Raw genomic sequence first — 18,442 nt, 5'->3', positions numbered from 1 at the left:
AAAATGGCCCTAAATGTAACTTCACAACACGGGATGTCCAAGTAACACATTAAACTGTATGATTATGCATTTTTCACTACTGTAAATGTATAGTTATGTCATGGATATTTCCCCCACCCCCCCAGGCGGAGCTATCAGAGTTGTAACAAAATCCAAAAGGTGGCGCTAAATGTGCTTGAATCAGGTCTCGCTTATCGTGGGCGGTGCTTTCGAACGAAACGGGAACCTAACCTGGGTTCAGGTGCCTCGAGTCGTCACTGGACACGGCAAGCAGGAAAAGACGCAAGGAAGCAACCATGTGGCTAGCCGTGGCGACGATTGGCGTCGCCTTGCTGCTTCTCTGCCTTAAATACGTCTTCGCTTCTTCCGGATCCAATCCCTTTGAGGCGGACACGCGAGAACCGCCGAAGCCGATGGTCCATAACAGCAAAGAGAAGAATAAAGTGTTGAAACAAGGTGAGCGCGGCTGGCGACCTTTGCTCACACCGCGAACGCGCCACCGAATTCATTCACTTCACCATTTCATGTAACCTCTATTTACTTTGCATGTGAAGAAGTGAGAGGAAGGCGAACTTTAACTCTTTACTGACGAGCAGAAAGTTTTTTTTTTATTTTTTCAGAATTCCTCACACGTTCGTGATAGCGGGGGCGTCACTAGGTTTAAAGGAGGGGGGCAAATGCACACGCACAGTTATGTTCTATTGCTGCCAAAACATGTTCCGAGCTGGTGCTATTTTAGCAGTTGATGTTTGCTGATTGTGTTGTGATGACTAGCTTAGCTGGTCATTGTTGTGTTCACTTCAGGACGTATCTGAATTTGTGCTGGATGTCTTGGGGTTGCAAAGTAACAGTCAAAAAGTAGCATGAATTTGTTGATGTACACCCCCCCCCCCCCTCCCCCTCCTCTGCCAGTGTTCACTTTACATAATCCATACTGCTCCACAGAATTTGTGGGCACCGTGTGGGTATTAGCAGAACCAAGTAACAGGATAGGATAAGTATCTACCATGACCTTAAACTGAAGAAAATGCATTTAAGGTGTACAACTGTCTGGGGGAATGTATCTTCCGAGGACGGGACTGCGCGAGGTCATCACAAAAGTAGTTTCCTCATGCCTAGGATCAGACAACAGGATTTTAGCCCCGATATTGGCCAGATTAGCTATCACAAGCAATTTCCGGCCTGACGTATTTAGTCAGGAATGACAAAACTTCTTGTAGTGTGACATAATCCACGACCAACAATTTGGCCCTACGACGCCACAATGAAAAGTCTATGCATGCTTGATTTATTTTATTTTATTTTTTTTTTGGGATAGCTTCCGTGTAGTGTGACATCAGCGACAACTCTCCGACAGCGCACCTTGACGTCGACCAATAGGATTGCATATCGTGACTAGCACATCGCCTCCCGTGCTTGCTGTTGTCAACACACTTGCATGCCATGTTGAAAACGGCATCACTATTTGCAGGCTACTGAGAAATGCAGTTCAACTTGTAACAACTATTTGTGACATAGCTACTGCCAAATGCTTCCTACTAACTCGGGCGCTCAGCTCTTAATCAGCGGAGACAGTGGTTGCGGGTTTGATCACAGAGCTGGTCCACAGATTATTATTATTTTTTTTTCAACAACAACAACAAAAACAAGCATTTGGGGCAGGGGGGCTTGAGGTTAATATAGAGGGGCTTAGGCCTAATTTCTACTAGTACGGTGGTGCCTTGAGATAAGAGTTTAGTTTGTTCTGTGACCACGCTTGTAACTCAAAACACGTCTCAAATTTTCTTTGCCCATTAAAATAAATGGAAATGTCAATAATCTGTTCCAGCCTCCCCCCAAAACAAAAAGTTTTCTGTGCTTTAATAAGGAAACGTAACACTCCATTATATTGTCTGTCATAAAAACAGAGACTACGGTAATAACACAATTAAATGGAATGCAAAGAATGAAACAGTTTGTGCATCAGGATTTCATGCTCCAATTCAATTCCATATGCTGTGCCTGCCTTGGCCACCAGGAGACAAAACAGTGTAACACAGTCATGCAGTCACAATTTAGAAGCAGAAGAATCTTCTACCACTCAATATAATGCTGTGGTATTAGCAATGTTTCATAGAGGAGAACGAATAAATGCCCGAGTATTGTTATATGGTCTGTCTAAATGGGTTGCTCCACCATTTGTGTTCAAATATCCGTTGCTTAAAGGTTTCTAAGACCGCAACTATTGATGCTATCTGTTAGCATATAAATGGCGTTTTCCATATATGTTAGCATTAAGCTAAACTGACTCGTAAGGGAGCGCTTTCCAGTTAAAATACATTCATTATACAGTCACTATCTAACCCTATTTTATGTTTAGTTTGACAGTAAACGTCAACTGTGAGTGTTGCCGCTTGCTGCCTCTTTTTGATCTGTGAAACCGCTGCTTATTGTGAAGGGAGTTGAACTGAGTTCACTGTCACCATTCAGCGCTTTTATCTCAAGTTTGAGCTAGCAAGTCAGAGCAAAAAAAAAATCAGCCAAATGATGGCTCATACCTCGAAAAACTGATAATCAGGTCAATTGTATCTCAAGGCACCACTGTAGTAGTACAACCCCAATTCCAATGAAGTTGGGATGTTGTGTTAAACATAAATAAAAACAGAATACAATGATTTCCAAACCATCCATTTTCTGAGCCGCTTATCCTCACAAGGGTCGCGGGAATGCCGGAGCCTATCCCAGCTATCTTCGGGCAGCAGGCGTGTTCTACCTATATTTAATTGAATACACTACTATTTAATGTTCAAACTGATAAACTGATTTTTAGCAAATAATCATTAACTTAGAATTTTATGGCTGCAACACGTTCCAAAAAAGATGTGACAGGTGGCAAAAAAGACTGAGAAAGTTGAGGAATGCTCATCAAACACCTGTTTGGAACATCCCACAGGTGAACAGGCTAATTAGGAACAGGTGGGTGCCATGATGATGATTGGGTCATTCACAAGCAAAGATGGGGCGAGGGTCACCTATTTGTGAACAAGTGCGTGAGCAAATAGTCGAACAGTTTAAGGACAATGTTCCTCAACGTACTATTGCAAGGAATTTAGGGATTTCATCATCTACGGTCCATAATATCATCAAAGGTTTCAGAGAATCTAGAGAAATCTTTGCATGTAAGCGGCAAGGCCGAAAACCAACATTGAATGCCCGTGACCTTCGATCCCTCAGGCGGCACTGCATCAAAAACCGACATCAATGTGTAAAGGATATCACCACATGGGTTCAGGAACACTTCAGAAAACCAATGTCAGTAAATACAGTTCGGCGCTACAACCGTAAGCGCAACTTGAAACTCTACTATGCAAAGCAAAAGCCATTTATTAACAACACCCAGAAACGCCGCCGGCTTCTCTGGGCCCGAGCTCATCTAAGATGGACTGATGCAAAGTCGAAAAGTGTTCTGTGGTCCAACGAGTTCACATTTCAAATTGTTTTTGGAAATTGTGGACGTCGTGTCCTCCGGGCCGAGGAGGACACGACATGCGCATTTGCCACATACCGTGCTGCTGACTATTGCTGCTGTTGTTTACATTCCCTGTGCAGTACATCAGAATTAGAATCATCTTTACTGGCCTAGTATGTCAAAACATGGAAAGAATTTGTCTCTGGTAGTTGAAGCCACTCTTAATACGATAACAAACAGCCACTATGACAAAATATACATTCATTGAGCAATAAAAGAGTATCCGTAATGTGGTAACGTTGTTACAATGAAAATTATGCAAATTATGCAGAGTCGTCACGCAATTTGAATATTTATCAATGTAAAGTTGCCACATAGTCTACATTAAAATATGAACATTGTTGTTTGGCTCCAGGCTTCTTGGCCAGTAAAGTTCCCGACAACTTGGATGCCGTCATCATCGGCAGCGGGATCGGCGGGCTGGGCTTGGCTGGGCTGCTGGCTAAAGTGGGCAAGAAGGTTCTGGTTCTGGAGCAGCACGACCGAGCCGGCGGATGCTGTCACACGTTCACCGAGAAGGGTTTTGAATTTGACGTCGGTGAGGAGGGCGTTGGGGTTTGTTGAATTAAAAATAAATAAATAACCTGGAATGGGTCTAAGAGGCGTTTATGTACTGCAGGAATCCACTACATCGGCGAACTGCTGGACCACAAGCCGTTCCGCTGCATTTTGGACCAGTTGACCAACGGGCAGCTGCAGTGGGAGCCACTGGAGAATCCGTTTGACCACGTCGTGATCGGGCCACCGGAAAACCGTCGCCACTATCCCATCTACAGCGGGCGGACGCGCTTCACAGAGGAGCTGAAGAAGTGCTTCCCGGGCGAGGACGTGGCCATCGACGAGTATATGCGACTGGTCAAAGTAAGAGGAGTCTGTCGGGAGCAGGGATGGGGGACATCACTTGAGTCAGACTTCAGTCTTTCATTTTTGGCAGTTGCGGGAAGTAACAAAGTACAGATACTTCGTTACTGTACTTTAGTAGCTTTTTCAGGTATCTGAACTTTACTTGAGTATTTAATTTTATAATAACGACCTTTTTTGCCCTATCATCCCTACATTTGAGAACAGATATGTGCTTTCCCCTCCTTACATTGTCAAAATAGGCTTGTTACTTTTTTTTCAAACTCTTTGGATGAGGACGCAATGTAAAAAAAAAACGTAAATAGAGCGATGTAAAGGCAATCATGATTGAGATCTTGATGATTGATTGATTGAGATCAATATTGGAAAAAGCCCTGGCTTTAATTATAATGAGGAGGAGGAGCGTCATACAAGTGAAGCATATGTGGCTCTGCTATATTTATTTTAAGATATTTTGTTAAAAATGCTAAAATTACATTCCTGGCTGTTGTGCTCTGTTAAGTGAAGGGTGAAAAGGTATTGGAACTAACTTATGACGAGAATGTTAAGACTATACAGACTTGGTTATGACGTACTCCTACCGCTGGCCGGGAGTGTTCACCATTGAATGGCCCTCGCGTCATTTTGTTTTGTCTGTAGAAAACGAGCCGCGGAATCTGGTTCATGGTCGTGCTCAAGCAGTGCCCGGCCTTCTTGGCTGAGCTGCTGGTACGCACCGGTGTGGTCAGATATCTCTCTGCGTTCTTCAAAATGGCGCCCCACAGCTTGACCAAAGTCGTCAACGGGCTGACGGGGAACAAGGACCTCAGGGCCGTCTTTTCTTACATCTTTGGCACCTACGGTAGGTTGGCTAATAACACAGAGTAACAATAAGAAACCTGTCTTTCCCTGCATTGGTTATTTAGTTACATAACTCTGAACAATACCGTTAGCTTTGACACTAGTGCTTACACAACTTAGTGTCTTGGCTGGTCCACCAGTATGATAGCCTGCCAGAGTTGGTGGTTGGCGATTAAACAGATGTTCTTACACATCACTCAGATCATTAATGTAAACGTCAATGCTAACACAACACTGGGTGTACTGGCTGGTCTAGCATTACGATAGACCACCACAGCAGTTTGCAGAGGCACTCTTCTCCTTGCACAACTCTGAACAATAATCTTAGACTACTCTTAAAAGACAACACAAGGTGTCGTGGCTGGTCCACTATTCTGATAAACCATTAAGGTAGCATATCCAGGGTTACCATAACGACAACAGAGACACTATTGTCCTTAATACGCCAGCCTGAACACAAATGTTAGCCAACTCTTTCTTCATCGCCATCCAGGTGCCATTCCAAAAGAAGCTAGCTTCGCCTTACACAGTGTACTGGTCAATCACTACCTGAACGGGGCCTGGTACCCGAAGGGCGGCGCCAGCGAGATCGCCTACCACATGATCCCCATCATCGAGAAAGCAGGGGGCGCCGTTCTGGTGCGAGCGCCCGTAAACCGCATCCTGTTCAACGACGCACGGGAAGCGTGTGGTGTGTAGACTATCGACAAGAAAGGTGCACTGTGGTCACTTTTGTTTCGTTTCAATGTTATTCGGTATGGCTCCACCAGGTGTAAGTGTCATGAAGGGCCAGGAGGAGGTCCATATCCGTGCTCCCATTGTCATCTCCAACGCAGGTATCTTCAACACCTACCAGAAGCTACTGCCCAAAGAACTCCATGCCATGCCAGGTAGGAAGGAACCAGTGTTCAGTCTTTATTAAGGATGTCCAAACGTTCTCCACAGAGGGCCACATCCAGAAAAATGGAAGAAAAGGGGCCCCACTTTACCTTGTTTATGAATTGCACTAATGAACTAATGAAATATGCTGTAGGTCAACATATGCTAAGCAAAGCCAATTTATTTATATAGTGCATTTCTCACATAAGGTAACTCAATGTGCTTTACATGATTTAAAAGTATTTCAAACTGAAGACAAAGATAAAGGAGAAGTAAGCAGTTAAACAAATGTAAAGATATAAAACTGTAAACCTCAACATAGTGATAATGCTGACAACAAACAAATTAGGTGTCCTGGCTAGTCCGCTGATGTCATAGAAGCTCATCAAGAGTTGCCGTGGCAACAACAGAGACGCTATTTTACCAGTTATGCAGCTCCTACTAGCAACAACGCTAGTGCTAACCTGACACTGAAAGTATCCTGGCTGGTATCCAGTCCACTGATGACATAGACCACCAAATTAGGTCATCGAAGGTTGCCGTAGTGACAACTAGTCTCCTTATTACGCAACATTGACTCACGTTGATGCTAGTGCAAACACAACGTAGAGATGTCCTGGCTGGTCCAAGACTGCCAAAGGAGTTGGTGATCCAGGATTTCTAGGGCGAGAACAGAAATGCTATTCTCTGTGTTACAAGCAGGCCACATATTTCTTACTTCTTAGGCTATTTTTTAATTGTCAGGTATGGTTGTTACATATTGTTCCTTTACCAATTTGAGATTTTGGTCAGTCAAAAGCTTATTTTGGCTTTGATTTTTTTTAAATAGTAATCCAGAGGCAATTGAGCATGATCAAGCACGGCTCAGGTGGCCTCAGCATCTTTGTGGGACTCAACGGCACGAAGGATGAGCTGGGCCTCAAAGCCGACAACTACTGGATCTTTACCGAGAACAATTTAGACGAATTGTAAGTTCAATTGTAAAATTAAATATAGGTTGAACATGATTTGCAAATCATTGTATTCTGTTTTTTTTTTTTATTTGTTAAACACAATATACCAACTTCATCGGAATTGCGGTTGCATTATAGGGATGGTGCACGATAACTATCGGACCAATAACTATCAGGCTGATATTGGGAAAGAATTGTCATACGGATCGGTCCGACATAAGAAAAAAAAAACAAAAAAAAACTGACCGATAACAAGAGCCGTATTATCTAGTGGGGTGCTGCTAAGCAGCAGCTGCTGTTGCATTGACTTGTGACAGTCATGGATATGTTCACCAAAATTATAGTCACTATCCAAAGTAATTTAGCATATCATCGCCAGCACTTTCTGAAATAAAAATCATCCAGTGACTTGCAGTTCGTAACTACGACGACCGCGACCGGTTCCGTCCATCAGAGGCTCTGAGCACAGCTCTTGTCAAGACCAAGCACCATACGAATTAGCGGACCGTGTAGCAGCGTAAGACGACAGCTGTGGAAACGCAGCTAGCTGTCCAGGCGCACTAACCGCTAAACCAAAAGGCAACCCAATATACAGCACCACTATTCATCTCCCTCTCCAGCATTCACTCATTGGACAATAAATTACTGTAGATCATCTACAAATGGAACTAATATCAAAACACACAACACCCCTTGCAGCACCAACACTCCGCAGTTATCATGCATCCCTAATCTTATACTATTCATTCTCCCTGAGCGTGCGAATGTGCAGTTTGGTATCTAGTGAACAGTTCTTCAAAAATAATCAACTTATAAATAATCACTCTCAGTTGAAGCTTACAGCAAAACTCTAAAAATAAAGAGAATTACACACTATAAAAACATAGGTCCCTCTCGCAAAAGTCTGATAGCTTAATGCTAGCACATCATCCGAAACGTCATAGATAGGCTAACGAATAGCGTTGATGTCGCAGTACAAACCTATATAGTCAATAATGAATATAAATTAAAGTACAGTACTTATACTAGCATTTAGTCTGAAAAATTGTTTATCGTATCCCTAGTTTTAAATTATAGAAAAATAATAATAAGAATAACTCATAAGTGTCACCTTCAATTGTTCTGTTATAACAATTAAGGCTCATTCATAAAGAGTCCAGTTCAGTTTCTGTGTTTTGTTACCAGTGTTTTCTTACAACAATCGGGGAAAAAAAAAAATCATAATTGAAAATAAATAGTGGTCTTTCTTGTTTGCTGTTTTGTTCCTCAGGGTGACAGAGTACTGGGACGGCAACAGAGAGGAGTCTTCTAAAAGAATCCCCCTCCTGTTTGTCGCCTCCCCGTCCGCTAAGGATCCCACCTGGGAGGAGAGGTCACCAGGTACTGAGACTTTACACCTGGATAAGCGGCATGTGGCTTATTCATCCGCACCGTACAACTGAGGATAGTAAGTTTTGCTTTTGGTTTGACGCGGAAGGCAAGTCCACGTTGAGTCTGGTCAGCTTTGCCAAATACGATTGGTTCGAGGAGTGGAAGGACGACAAGGTGACCAATCGAGCCTCTGACTACAAGGAGCTCAAGCAGGCGTTCATCGAGACCGCCCTGCAGGTGGTGCTGGACGTCTTCCCTAAAATCACTAGGGACAAGGTAATGTTAGCATTAGCATTCACAGCAGGGTCCAGGGTGGTCCGCCATTATGTTATGTATTTGTGCTGCCAATTGCCAAAAGTAATCTGGGATTGACTCCAGATCACCCGCGACACAAATTGAGGACAAGCACTTTGCAGCACAACACACAAAACTGCTCAATGGGTAAACTTTTCCCGCTCGGATGCAGGTGGAATACATCGACGCCGGCACGCCCATCACCAACACGCACTACATCGGAACCCCCAAAGGCGAGATCTACGGGGCAGACCACTGCATTGAGCGCTTCACCCCGGAGCTCAACGCCAGCGTGAGGCCCCAGACGCCGTTGAAGAACCTCTACCTGACAGGTAGTCACGTCGTTCAATCCAAAGTTCTCAACTTTTATTGACCCAAAGCACATATTTTACGTAAAAAAACAAAATCTCAAAAGTATCTACAGTGATCTGAGCTCTGTTCATTGGGGGAGTTGCATTCCAGACACCTTCGTTTTCGCTTAAGCCTTAAGATCCACCCCCGCACATGTGCCTTGAACACATGAAATTATTTTCGTGCCAAAAATGCATTAATGTCTTTTTTTAAAATCCAAACATTCAGTACCAATAACGTATTTTTATGTTTAAATAATTTTTTCATAGGAGTGCTTCAGTAGACTTCACGGTGCTGTATTGTAAAGGTCAAACATGCAGACAGTGTAAATGAGTGAAAAATGGCAGCAGTGGGCAGCGATGCATCATTTTAGAATAAAGAGTAAACCGATTTTCTGTCCCACTCACAGCTTACAACTTGTAAATGGCTGCAGTCTTGCTGCTGTGACACAGTTTGTCAAGGCAGTGGCATGTAAGTTCGGTTTGAAAGCTGGACGGGGACATCCAGAAACGATTTGTGGGGGTGCAGATGCACATGACAAATTTTGCTCCGTCTAAAAGACATTATTTACTCCGTGAATGCCATCATGCACTGTTGCTGACGTTTGTCGACCGGTGGGGTTCCACAATTTTAAATCCAATAATTAATGTCCAATGTGGGTCAATTATGACTCTCTCCAGTTGTACCTGAAAGATTACAAATTAAAGGTTCAACCTGCATGTTGTTACAGCGGTTTCAACTTTATGTGTTTATTTTTTTAAATTCAGTTTAGTACTTTTGTTAAGTACAATTTAGTTGTATTTAAGTTTTAAATATAATGCATTTGTGTTTATTTATTTATTTAGGTAATTTATTTGCAATACATTTTATTGGAATCAGTAATTACAGTTTTTTATTTTCTATATTTAAGCACAGTGTTAATGTTCCAACTGTGCATAATATTAAATGCACTTTTTAGGAATAAAACCTATCCATGTTTTTGTAATGTGGGAGGAAACCGGAGTACCCGCAGAAACTCCACGTGGGAACGGGAAGAAGAGGCAAACTCCACACAGGCGTTGCCGGATTGGAACCCCGGTCCTCAGAACTGTGAGGCAGATGTGCTAATCACCACCGTTCCGCTATCATAACGTTTTGTTTAAAAAAAAAAAAAAAAAAAAAAAAAAAAAAAAAATCTCTGGTTTCTGGGAGAAATTGATGAATTTAGTAAAATCTACCTATATTCTACTGTTGATTACTAATGAATGGAAAAATAGTAATTAAAATAGACGAATTTGCGAAAGCCAAGAAGTAAATATGCGAGGGGTCACTGTATACTGAAATAATGATGATGGTCTTGTCTCAATTTACTCACAAACTGACTTATTCAGTGTGAAATCTGGGTCTGTTGTATGAATGACAACAGGCGGATACACAGGTTCATTGTTTCTTCTGTGGAAGATCTAGTGGAAGAGCATTTAATTGTGCCTGTCACGACACGTGGCTGACATAGATAGATGAACAAGTATATATTATTTGTTGTCAATAAATAATACTTTTACTTTTAATACTAATAATACTTTTAATACTAATAATAATACTTACTACTTTTCAGATCAACTAGTCCAATAAGCATGAGCCATCATGTCGTCCGATCAGCATCCAGTCCCCACATTCACACGCCCGTCCGTGTATGTGTTGCAGGTCAAGATGTGTTCCTGTGCGGCTTTGCGGGCGCAATGGCCGGCGCGCTCACCTGTGGCTCGGCCATACTCCATCGCAACCTGCACCTGGATGCCATCGTGCTGGCCAAGAAGACCAAGTTTGTCAACAGCAAACTGAAAGCGGCCTAACCGGGAGGAGTAGGGGCAGCTGGCTCGACCAACGTGGCTTTTTAATAATCCAAAAGAGAACGTGGTACCAGGGAATGAATCATTGGATGATACATCATTCTCATGATGTGATTAAATCTGTAACTATTTGGTAACAATAGTGAAGGTAACACAAAAATAAATGGGTTCCACTGTAGTGATGCACTCTACAGTGCTTTTAATTAATTACATATTTTTTAAAAATACATAATATTTTTCCTTAAAGCCTGCCACACTGTGTGATGCAGTCAAACCCATCACATAAAAGTAAGAGTGAGTATTGTGTGAGTATTCTTTGGATGTGAAATATAATTATTTTTTTTGTCTGCTTGTCTTAAGTGTCCTCAGCTGTGCCCAATGTTGGGTTGTAACATGTTTACTAAGAGAGTTCATAATAAAAACACCATTGTGTTCAAGGGAAGGCAGCCATTTTGTAGTCTCTGCATTTTGCCCACCCCTCCACTAAGAGCCCATTTTTTGGTGTTTTGTGTTATTTTACACAGTTGAAAAGTACAATTATCTTTAACGCTGATTATAAACACTTAACCTGTACTTAATAATTTTAATACGGTTGTTGAGTTTACACTCTATCCGTAGTGCACATGAACGCAGCAATCTTGTTTAACACGTGATCGGCTAATGTTAACGGAGCTTTATCATTTGCAGAATTTACGTGTTGTGGTGTGTTTTTGGTGGGGTCTGCCACATTTTTCTGCGCCGTCAGCGACAAGCAAGAGATTTTTAAAAACCCTTCTGAGGTAAAGCACGGTAAACAAAAAAAGTCATGGATGTTATTCAAATAATGAGTCGTGTAGACTGCGAGCTAAAATGCTAATAGCTTAAGCCTCATTGAGCTCGTCACGTGAAAAGAGTACATTGTTGTATTTTTTAAAAGATATTTCCATTACATAATTAATTTCATAATCTACAATGTTATTTTCACCATAGACGAATACACGTGCCTTGATAATGCGATACGGCAATGCCTCCGCCATTTTGGTCGTACGTCGACGCCATATTGAATGTGGCTAATTTAGAGCGAACGTTTGACAGCATCCAAGATCCCATTAGGTTTTGGTTGGAGTGTAAATGTAATCCCGGATTGTCTTTATCAGGTATGCTTGAACAATGACTTTTGATTGTATTTGGGTAATAACCTTTATGGACTTCGTGGCTAATATGACGTAAATCGATTTATATTCGGTAATTTGTAGCTATTTAACTATTACTGACAATCACTGGAGACAGACTAGCTGTGCTACCTTTCCTTCAGACTGCTTTCTCCGCTCTTTGGGAAAGACCTTTGTTGTTTGGAGCCTGGTTTGAAAAAGGAATCCAATCTACATAAATATTAGGGCTGCAACTAACGATTATTTTGATAATTGTCTATTATTTTTTTAGATTAATCAGATCAGCAAAATTAATTTCTATCCCTTCATTCGAAAAGATGGCATTATTTCAAATTGACACTAGAAAATGCACAACCATAAAGTGATTCAGTTACTTGTTTGGTCTGTAACATCTGTCAGAAAATTAGACAAAAAAGAAACTTGGCAAAAAATTTTAATCATTGTTTTCCAAAATAAAAGCAAATGTCACATTTTGATTAAAAATAAAGATAATCAGTCTGCTTTCATGAAGGACTACAGAAATCAGAATATTTACTGTTGAAGGTCAGAAGTTCTGAGGATTTGGACAATTTCAAGTTCAACAAGGTCGATTAATTAATTAATCGATTAATTAATCGATTATCAAAATAGTTCATTAATTTGACAATTGATTAGTTGTTGATTAATTGTTGCACTGCTAATAAATATTCGGAGCCTTTGCTGAATAGTTTGTTGTTTCACCTTTGGCAGCAACTACAACCTCGTCTTTTTTTTTTACAAACTAATGCTTTGCACACCCGTTTTGGGGTAGTTTCAGCATTCTATAAACTCATTCCTTTATGCGCATCTTCTCTGACCGCCCTGTTTTTCCACATTCAATTTGGTGGCATCTATGTGTGTATGTCTATGATTGGAACTCCAGAGGTGATGGATGTTGGCGCAAGTCCGGTGCTCTATGAGCTGCTGGCCGAGATGGGCCAGGGCTCCTTCGGCAAGGTGTACAAGGCCAGAGAGTTGGGTGAGAGAGGGCGCCTCCTGACGGTGAAGAAGTTCCAATTCTGCAGCGAGTCGTCGCTGTCTTCGGGCAACAACGGCATCCCTCCTCACATGCTCCGTGAGGTGGCGCTGCTGTGTAGGATGAAGTACTTCGACCACCCCAACGTCGTCAAGTAAGAGCACATGAGCCATCCATCCATCCATTTTCTGAGCCGCTTCTTCTCACGAGGGTCGCGGGCGTGCTGGAGCCTATCCCAGCTGTCATCGGGCAGGAGGCGGGGTGCACCCTAAACTGGTTGCCAGCCAATCGCAGGGCACATACAAACAAACAACCATTCACATTTTTATCAAATTGCCAAACTGTTGACTTCCTAATTGTAGGGCCGGGCGATTAATTAATTTGGTCTATTACAGTAATCCCTCATTTTCTGCGGGGGCTTAGGTTCCAGATCAGCACCACAATAGGTAATATCCGCGAAGTAGTGACCACATAATTTTTTAAAATTATTTGTACATATTTTAAAGCTGTATGAACCTCCCCAGACTCATATTAATCTTCCCTACACTCATATTACCCCCTACCATACTCTTATAAACACTTTCTATATGTTAAACACCTTTTAAACTCTTAAGCATACAGTAATGCACAGTACTGCTGTACACCATGTACATTTTATTCCTTGCAATATATGTCTTAATTAAATTTTGCTTTTTTTTTTTTTTTACAGTTCATTTTTTGTTTGTGTGATGCTAAGCCTCAAAAGTGTTTATTTTACCACAGAAATTACAGCATACACACAAAATACGAGATGAATATGAAAAAAAAAAAACAATGCACTGAATCTGCATGAGGTGAACCGCGATATAGCAAGGGAATGTTTGTTTTTTTCCATATTTTTCTGCATCCCTGCTGACGTGTGAGTATGTCAGTGATGACAACTTGGTGAGATATATTTAGCGACTTTTCCAACCCCTCTCGCGACTATTTTCAAACAGACAATATGCGCATAATCATGTTTTCCGATTGAAAAGAAAGCAGCCTGTTGGACAATCACGGAGACAAACGCGTTGAACATTGTAGAGAAGATGCTGTTTTACTTACTTACAAGCATACAGTTTGTACAATCATTTTGTAAATTGTTAAACGTATAAAATGTTAATTCATTAAGGATTGTTTACATGCATGTTTTGACAAAGTGACATTTTAGGAGTAACATTTTCAAAATTATCTTTTAAAAAAAAAAAAGTATTTACTGTGAACCCTCGCATAGTCGGAGAATCGGCATTCGCAAATTCGCATATTTTTGGAGAAACTATCCTCAGTTATTTGCTGTTTTGCTGCTTAGGCCAAAGCTTTGCATCTTGGTGCCACGGAATGTTGAAGTGAGTTGAGGAGGTTCATTTAGACAAAAGTAATGCTTTGTCGCCATTTTTTGGGATGTATAGACAATTATAAAACTTTCTGGGGAGGTGTCAGTTACTCACAGATGTTTGCTCTTCGTTGCAGGGCTCAGTCCTGTGAAGAGTGGGGATTCACTGTATTTTTATTATTGCAGTGGAAGTTTTATGCCAGTTAATGCAGGGGGGACAGTTTCAAAGCTTGTTTGGTATAAGGCGAAATAAAGCAAATCTTGTTTGGTATAAGGCGAAATAAAGCAAATCCCAGATGACAAAAAACCAAAACCTGTTTTCTTTGAAGGGAAAAAATCAATTAAGATCGTAAATTAGTATAATATAGTAATATATTTTGTGGGGAAAAAACCTGAGATTTTATTTTAAGGACATATCGGCCAGCAATACCAAATTGTAATGCACGATGACAATGATATTTAAACATGAATCCTCCTGTTGGACTGTGCAGGTTATTGGATGCGGGGGCCATGCTTGTGGGCAAGGTATTGGACCTCAACTTGGTGTTGGAATACATAGACCAGGACCTGTCCACTTACCTGTCCAGAGCCTCTCCGTCTGGACTTAGCCGTGACGACATTAAGGTAAAAACAATAACACAGTCGAGCTTAACTTACTTTTTTTTTTTTAATTCTCTTAATTCCCCTTGTTGAATATTCTTGTTGTCGTAGAAAAAAAAAGAACTGGAAAAACAAAGTCTATCCCAGCGGTCACCAACCTTTTTGAATTGGAGAGCTACTTCTCGGGTTGATTAATGCGAGTGGCTACCAGTTTGATACACACTTCTGAAATAACAAATTTGCTCATATTACCGTTAATTTTGTGATATTAAATAATTGGTAATATTTATCGGAAAACATTGATGTTAGTGATTTTTCACAAGAACAATTATCAACAATGATTTAACAAGGGGGCGGTACTGTGGACGACTGGTTAGAGCGTCTGCCTCACAGTTCTGAGGACCAAGGTTCAATCCCCGGCTCCGCCTGTGTGGAGTTTGCATGTTCTCCCCGTGCCTTTCTGTGCCCGGTTTTCTCCGGGCACTCCGGTTTCCTCCCACATCCCAAAAACATGCATGGTAGGTTAATTGAAGACTCTAAATTGCCCGCAGGTGTGAATGTGAGTGCGGATGGTTGTTTGTTTATATGTGCCCTGCGATTGGCTGGCAACCGGTTCAGGGTGTACCCCGCCTCTTGCCCGATGATAGCTGAGATAGGGTCCAGCACTCCCGCGACCCTTGTGAGGATAAGCGGCTCAGAAAATGGATGGCTGGATGGATGGATTTAACAAGGGAGGCAACAGATAAGTATCAATATCCAACAGTCTAAACCTCATTATGCGATGTTCATCATTGTCCTGCAAATACAGCATGTGTCAACAGAGGGTATTGTTCTCCAACAAAAGCACCACACAAAACCCTCTATGAGTTTTGTGCAGGCTATTTTGGAAATTTTTTTGGTCGTTCTTTTATTTTCAATCAATTAAAATTCATTATATATATGAGTTAAAAAAGTAAAAGTAAGATAGACTATTTTACATACTGTCACTGTTGGGCGGGAACCTCTTTTGTCCAAATTTCATATTTTTCTTTATGTACTGTTGATCACTCCCTATGTGGGACTGTTATTTTTACAAATTAGAGACCAATCTAAATTGCTAAAAATTAGTTTGCTCTCTTTGATGATGCAACGTTACTGGCTCAACTAACATTTTGGTTTCCTGAAAAGTGATGGTTTTGGAGATAGGAGGATTCTGCCTGATGGCAGTGATTAATTTTTTAAAATTATTATTCATTGTTTTTACATACTCAGACTCAAGAGTCAAAACTTTTCCAACCCCTGTTGTAACATGTGCCAACCTTTGTTACATATCACCAAACACAAGTAAATCATTTAGCTGTCACTTTTTTTGTGTGATAAAAGAGCAAAAAAGAGAAGATGCATTGGTGCCATCTGTGCGTCCAGGCCGTGATGCAGCAGCTGATGCGCGGCCTGGACTTCCTGCACGTCAACATGGTGCTGCACCGTGACCTCAAACCGGAAAACGTCCTGGTCAGCAGCAGCGGCCTGGTCAAGATCGCCAACTTTGGCCTGGCTTGCTTGTACACCTTCAACACGGCTTTCACGCCAGGTGTACGTGCGCTATTACATCACAGTGTTCATCACAGAAAGTGTGTTTTAAAAGAAAAAGTCTTTGTTTCTGCAGGTTGTCACGTTGTGGTATCGAGCTCCGGAAGTGCTACTCAACTCTGTTTACATGTCATCTGTGGACGTGTGGAGCGCGGGATGCATCTTTGCCGAGCTCTTCCTGCTAAAGTAAGAACGTCACTCATTGCTGCTGACATGAAGACAACGCGTTGACTTGACATTCATCCCGCAGGCCGCTCTTCAAAGGATTCAGTGAGGCGCAGCAGCTTCAAATCATCTTTGAGTAAGTATTTTGTTGTTCACTATTTCTATGACGTACTAAAGCCTTTTTCTCGCAAAGATCATGCCTGTCAAAATGTATCTGCCTTTGCCTTTTACGCAGAACCCAACAAACATGATTTTATAGCAACTGTAGACTTTCATACAGCAACACAGCACATACTTTTTTAATATAGCCATTCACACAGAGATCTTGCAAAATGGTCTCAGAACCCAGCAAAGAGGCGCAGAAAAAAGGTGTTACTGTAGCCTCTTTTACACGGAGAACCTGCAAAATTGCTGCATCAGAGCTGTAATATAAGATTCAGAATGTACCTTTGCCTTTGACACAGAACCCAGCAAAGTGTGATAATAGTCTTACAGCCTCTTTTACACAGAGATTCTGCAAAAGTGCCATATTGGAGACATAACAGATGTTATCTCTACCTTGGCCTGTCACACTTTTTTTCCCAAATCTGCCCTTTCACACAGGCCCGATTTAAACATTGTATTTAGTCATTTTGTCTACTTTTTTAACGGCAGGCTCATTGTTTTTGCTGCTGTCAATCACTTCAGGTTCATCGGTTTGCCCGGCGAGGATGAGTGGCCACAGGACAGCCCCGTCACTTACTCACTCTCGTTGGGGCCCAAAGAGCCCAGTCCCCTGCTGCTGCTCTCCTTGAACCTCGACGAGAGAGACCTCCTCCTGGTGAGTTGACAAAAGCGTCATAAGAGAGCATAGGGCTGGGCAAATATTCGATTTTCAAAAACCTTTTCAAATCAGACTTCCCCACATTACTAGCTGTTTTATAGCATTTTACTGACCTTTCAAGACCCACACAATATCATGTTCTGTGACAATGTATGTACTGCACCCACAGCAAAGAAAGAGTAGACTTTCTTCTTTGACCAGGAAAAAAATTGTTTGTAGCTTTTTCCGTTCTTTAGTAACCAGCAGTAGAGCATGGGTTCTGCAGGGAATAGAACTCCTCAAGCAAAACTTGTTTTGAATAATGTGTTTGTCAGTTGTTTTCTTTATAAGTAAAGAAGCAAACAAAAATCAGTTAAAATCAGAAATAGGGTTTTTGTGAAAATAAAAAATCCGAAATTGTATTTTAAGGTCATTCCGCAAAGGCCCATAACAGCGTGAGCATCAAACATCCGTTTTGTTCACCCGCAGCAATGTTTGACCTTCACGCCGAGCAGACGCATCTCGGCCGCCGGGGCTCTTGCTCACCCCTTCTTCAGCCAGCACTGAGGGAAAGTATTCAGTCTCTTACATGTTGCGTGTTTACAAAGCTACTATGATCACCTTAAAATGGACACCCTTTGTTGATTTTGTGGAACTTATCTGTGGAGAGGCAGTACTTTATGTTGTGAAAAACGATGGCTTTTGAGTTCTGTTCGCTGAATTATGTCACAGTGGAATATATAACATTTACTCTTATGTTTAGAACTGTTTATAATGAGTGTTGCATTTAAGAGCAGTACAAGCCCTTTTATGGCTGACGTTGACAAAGCAGAAAAACATATTAAAGGAGACAGTATTTTTCACAAGTTAAAATACTCCCAAGTGTCTTAATAAAATGTCTGTGACATGCCGTGGTCATACTAC

General features: G+C 41.5%; 2 protein-coding genes across 3 annotated transcripts; both read left to right on the top strand.

Annotated features, from left to right (window-relative positions):
* Positions 1-184: 184 nt before the first annotated feature.
* Positions 185-11,328, top strand: retsat.2 (retinol saturase, tandem duplicate 2). Its single transcript, XM_061699577.1, has 11 exons — positions 185-456; positions 3,864-4,046; positions 4,128-4,369; positions 5,009-5,210; positions 5,703-5,900; positions 5,980-6,099; positions 6,918-7,056; positions 8,312-8,421; positions 8,519-8,688; positions 8,879-9,038; positions 10,741-11,328. Exons 1-11 carry the CDS (start codon positions 297-299, stop codon positions 10,887-10,889), a joined length of 1,833 nt encoding a protein of 610 aa, XP_061555561.1. The 5' UTR covers positions 185-296; the 3' UTR covers positions 10,890-11,328.
* Positions 11,329-11,388: 60 nt separating this feature from the next.
* On the top strand, positions 11,389-18,089 carry cdk21 (cyclin-dependent kinase 21). Of its 2 annotated transcripts, none has more exons than XM_061699580.1 (8): positions 11,389-11,665; positions 12,939-13,185; positions 14,874-15,006; positions 16,387-16,554; positions 16,628-16,737; positions 16,802-16,852; positions 17,404-17,536; positions 18,008-18,089. In XM_061699580.1, exons 2-8 carry the CDS (start codon positions 12,944-12,946, stop codon positions 18,083-18,085), a joined length of 915 nt encoding a protein of 304 aa, XP_061555564.1. In that variant the 5' UTR covers positions 11,389-11,665; positions 12,939-12,943; the 3' UTR covers positions 18,086-18,089. The 2 variants fall into 2 exon arrangements, with proteins under 2 accessions (XP_061555564.1, XP_061555563.1); XM_061699579.1 differs by lacking the exon at positions 11,389-11,665 and adding an exon at positions 11,773-12,022.
* Positions 18,090-18,442: the final 353 nt, after the last annotated feature.

Source organism: Phycodurus eques, chromosome 16, assembly GCF_024500275.1.
Source record: "Phycodurus eques isolate BA_2022a chromosome 16, UOR_Pequ_1.1, whole genome shotgun sequence".
Taxonomy (NCBI): Eukaryota; Metazoa; Chordata; class Actinopteri; order Syngnathiformes; family Syngnathidae; genus Phycodurus; species Phycodurus eques.
This window is presented reverse-complemented; position numbering and strand designations above follow the sequence as displayed.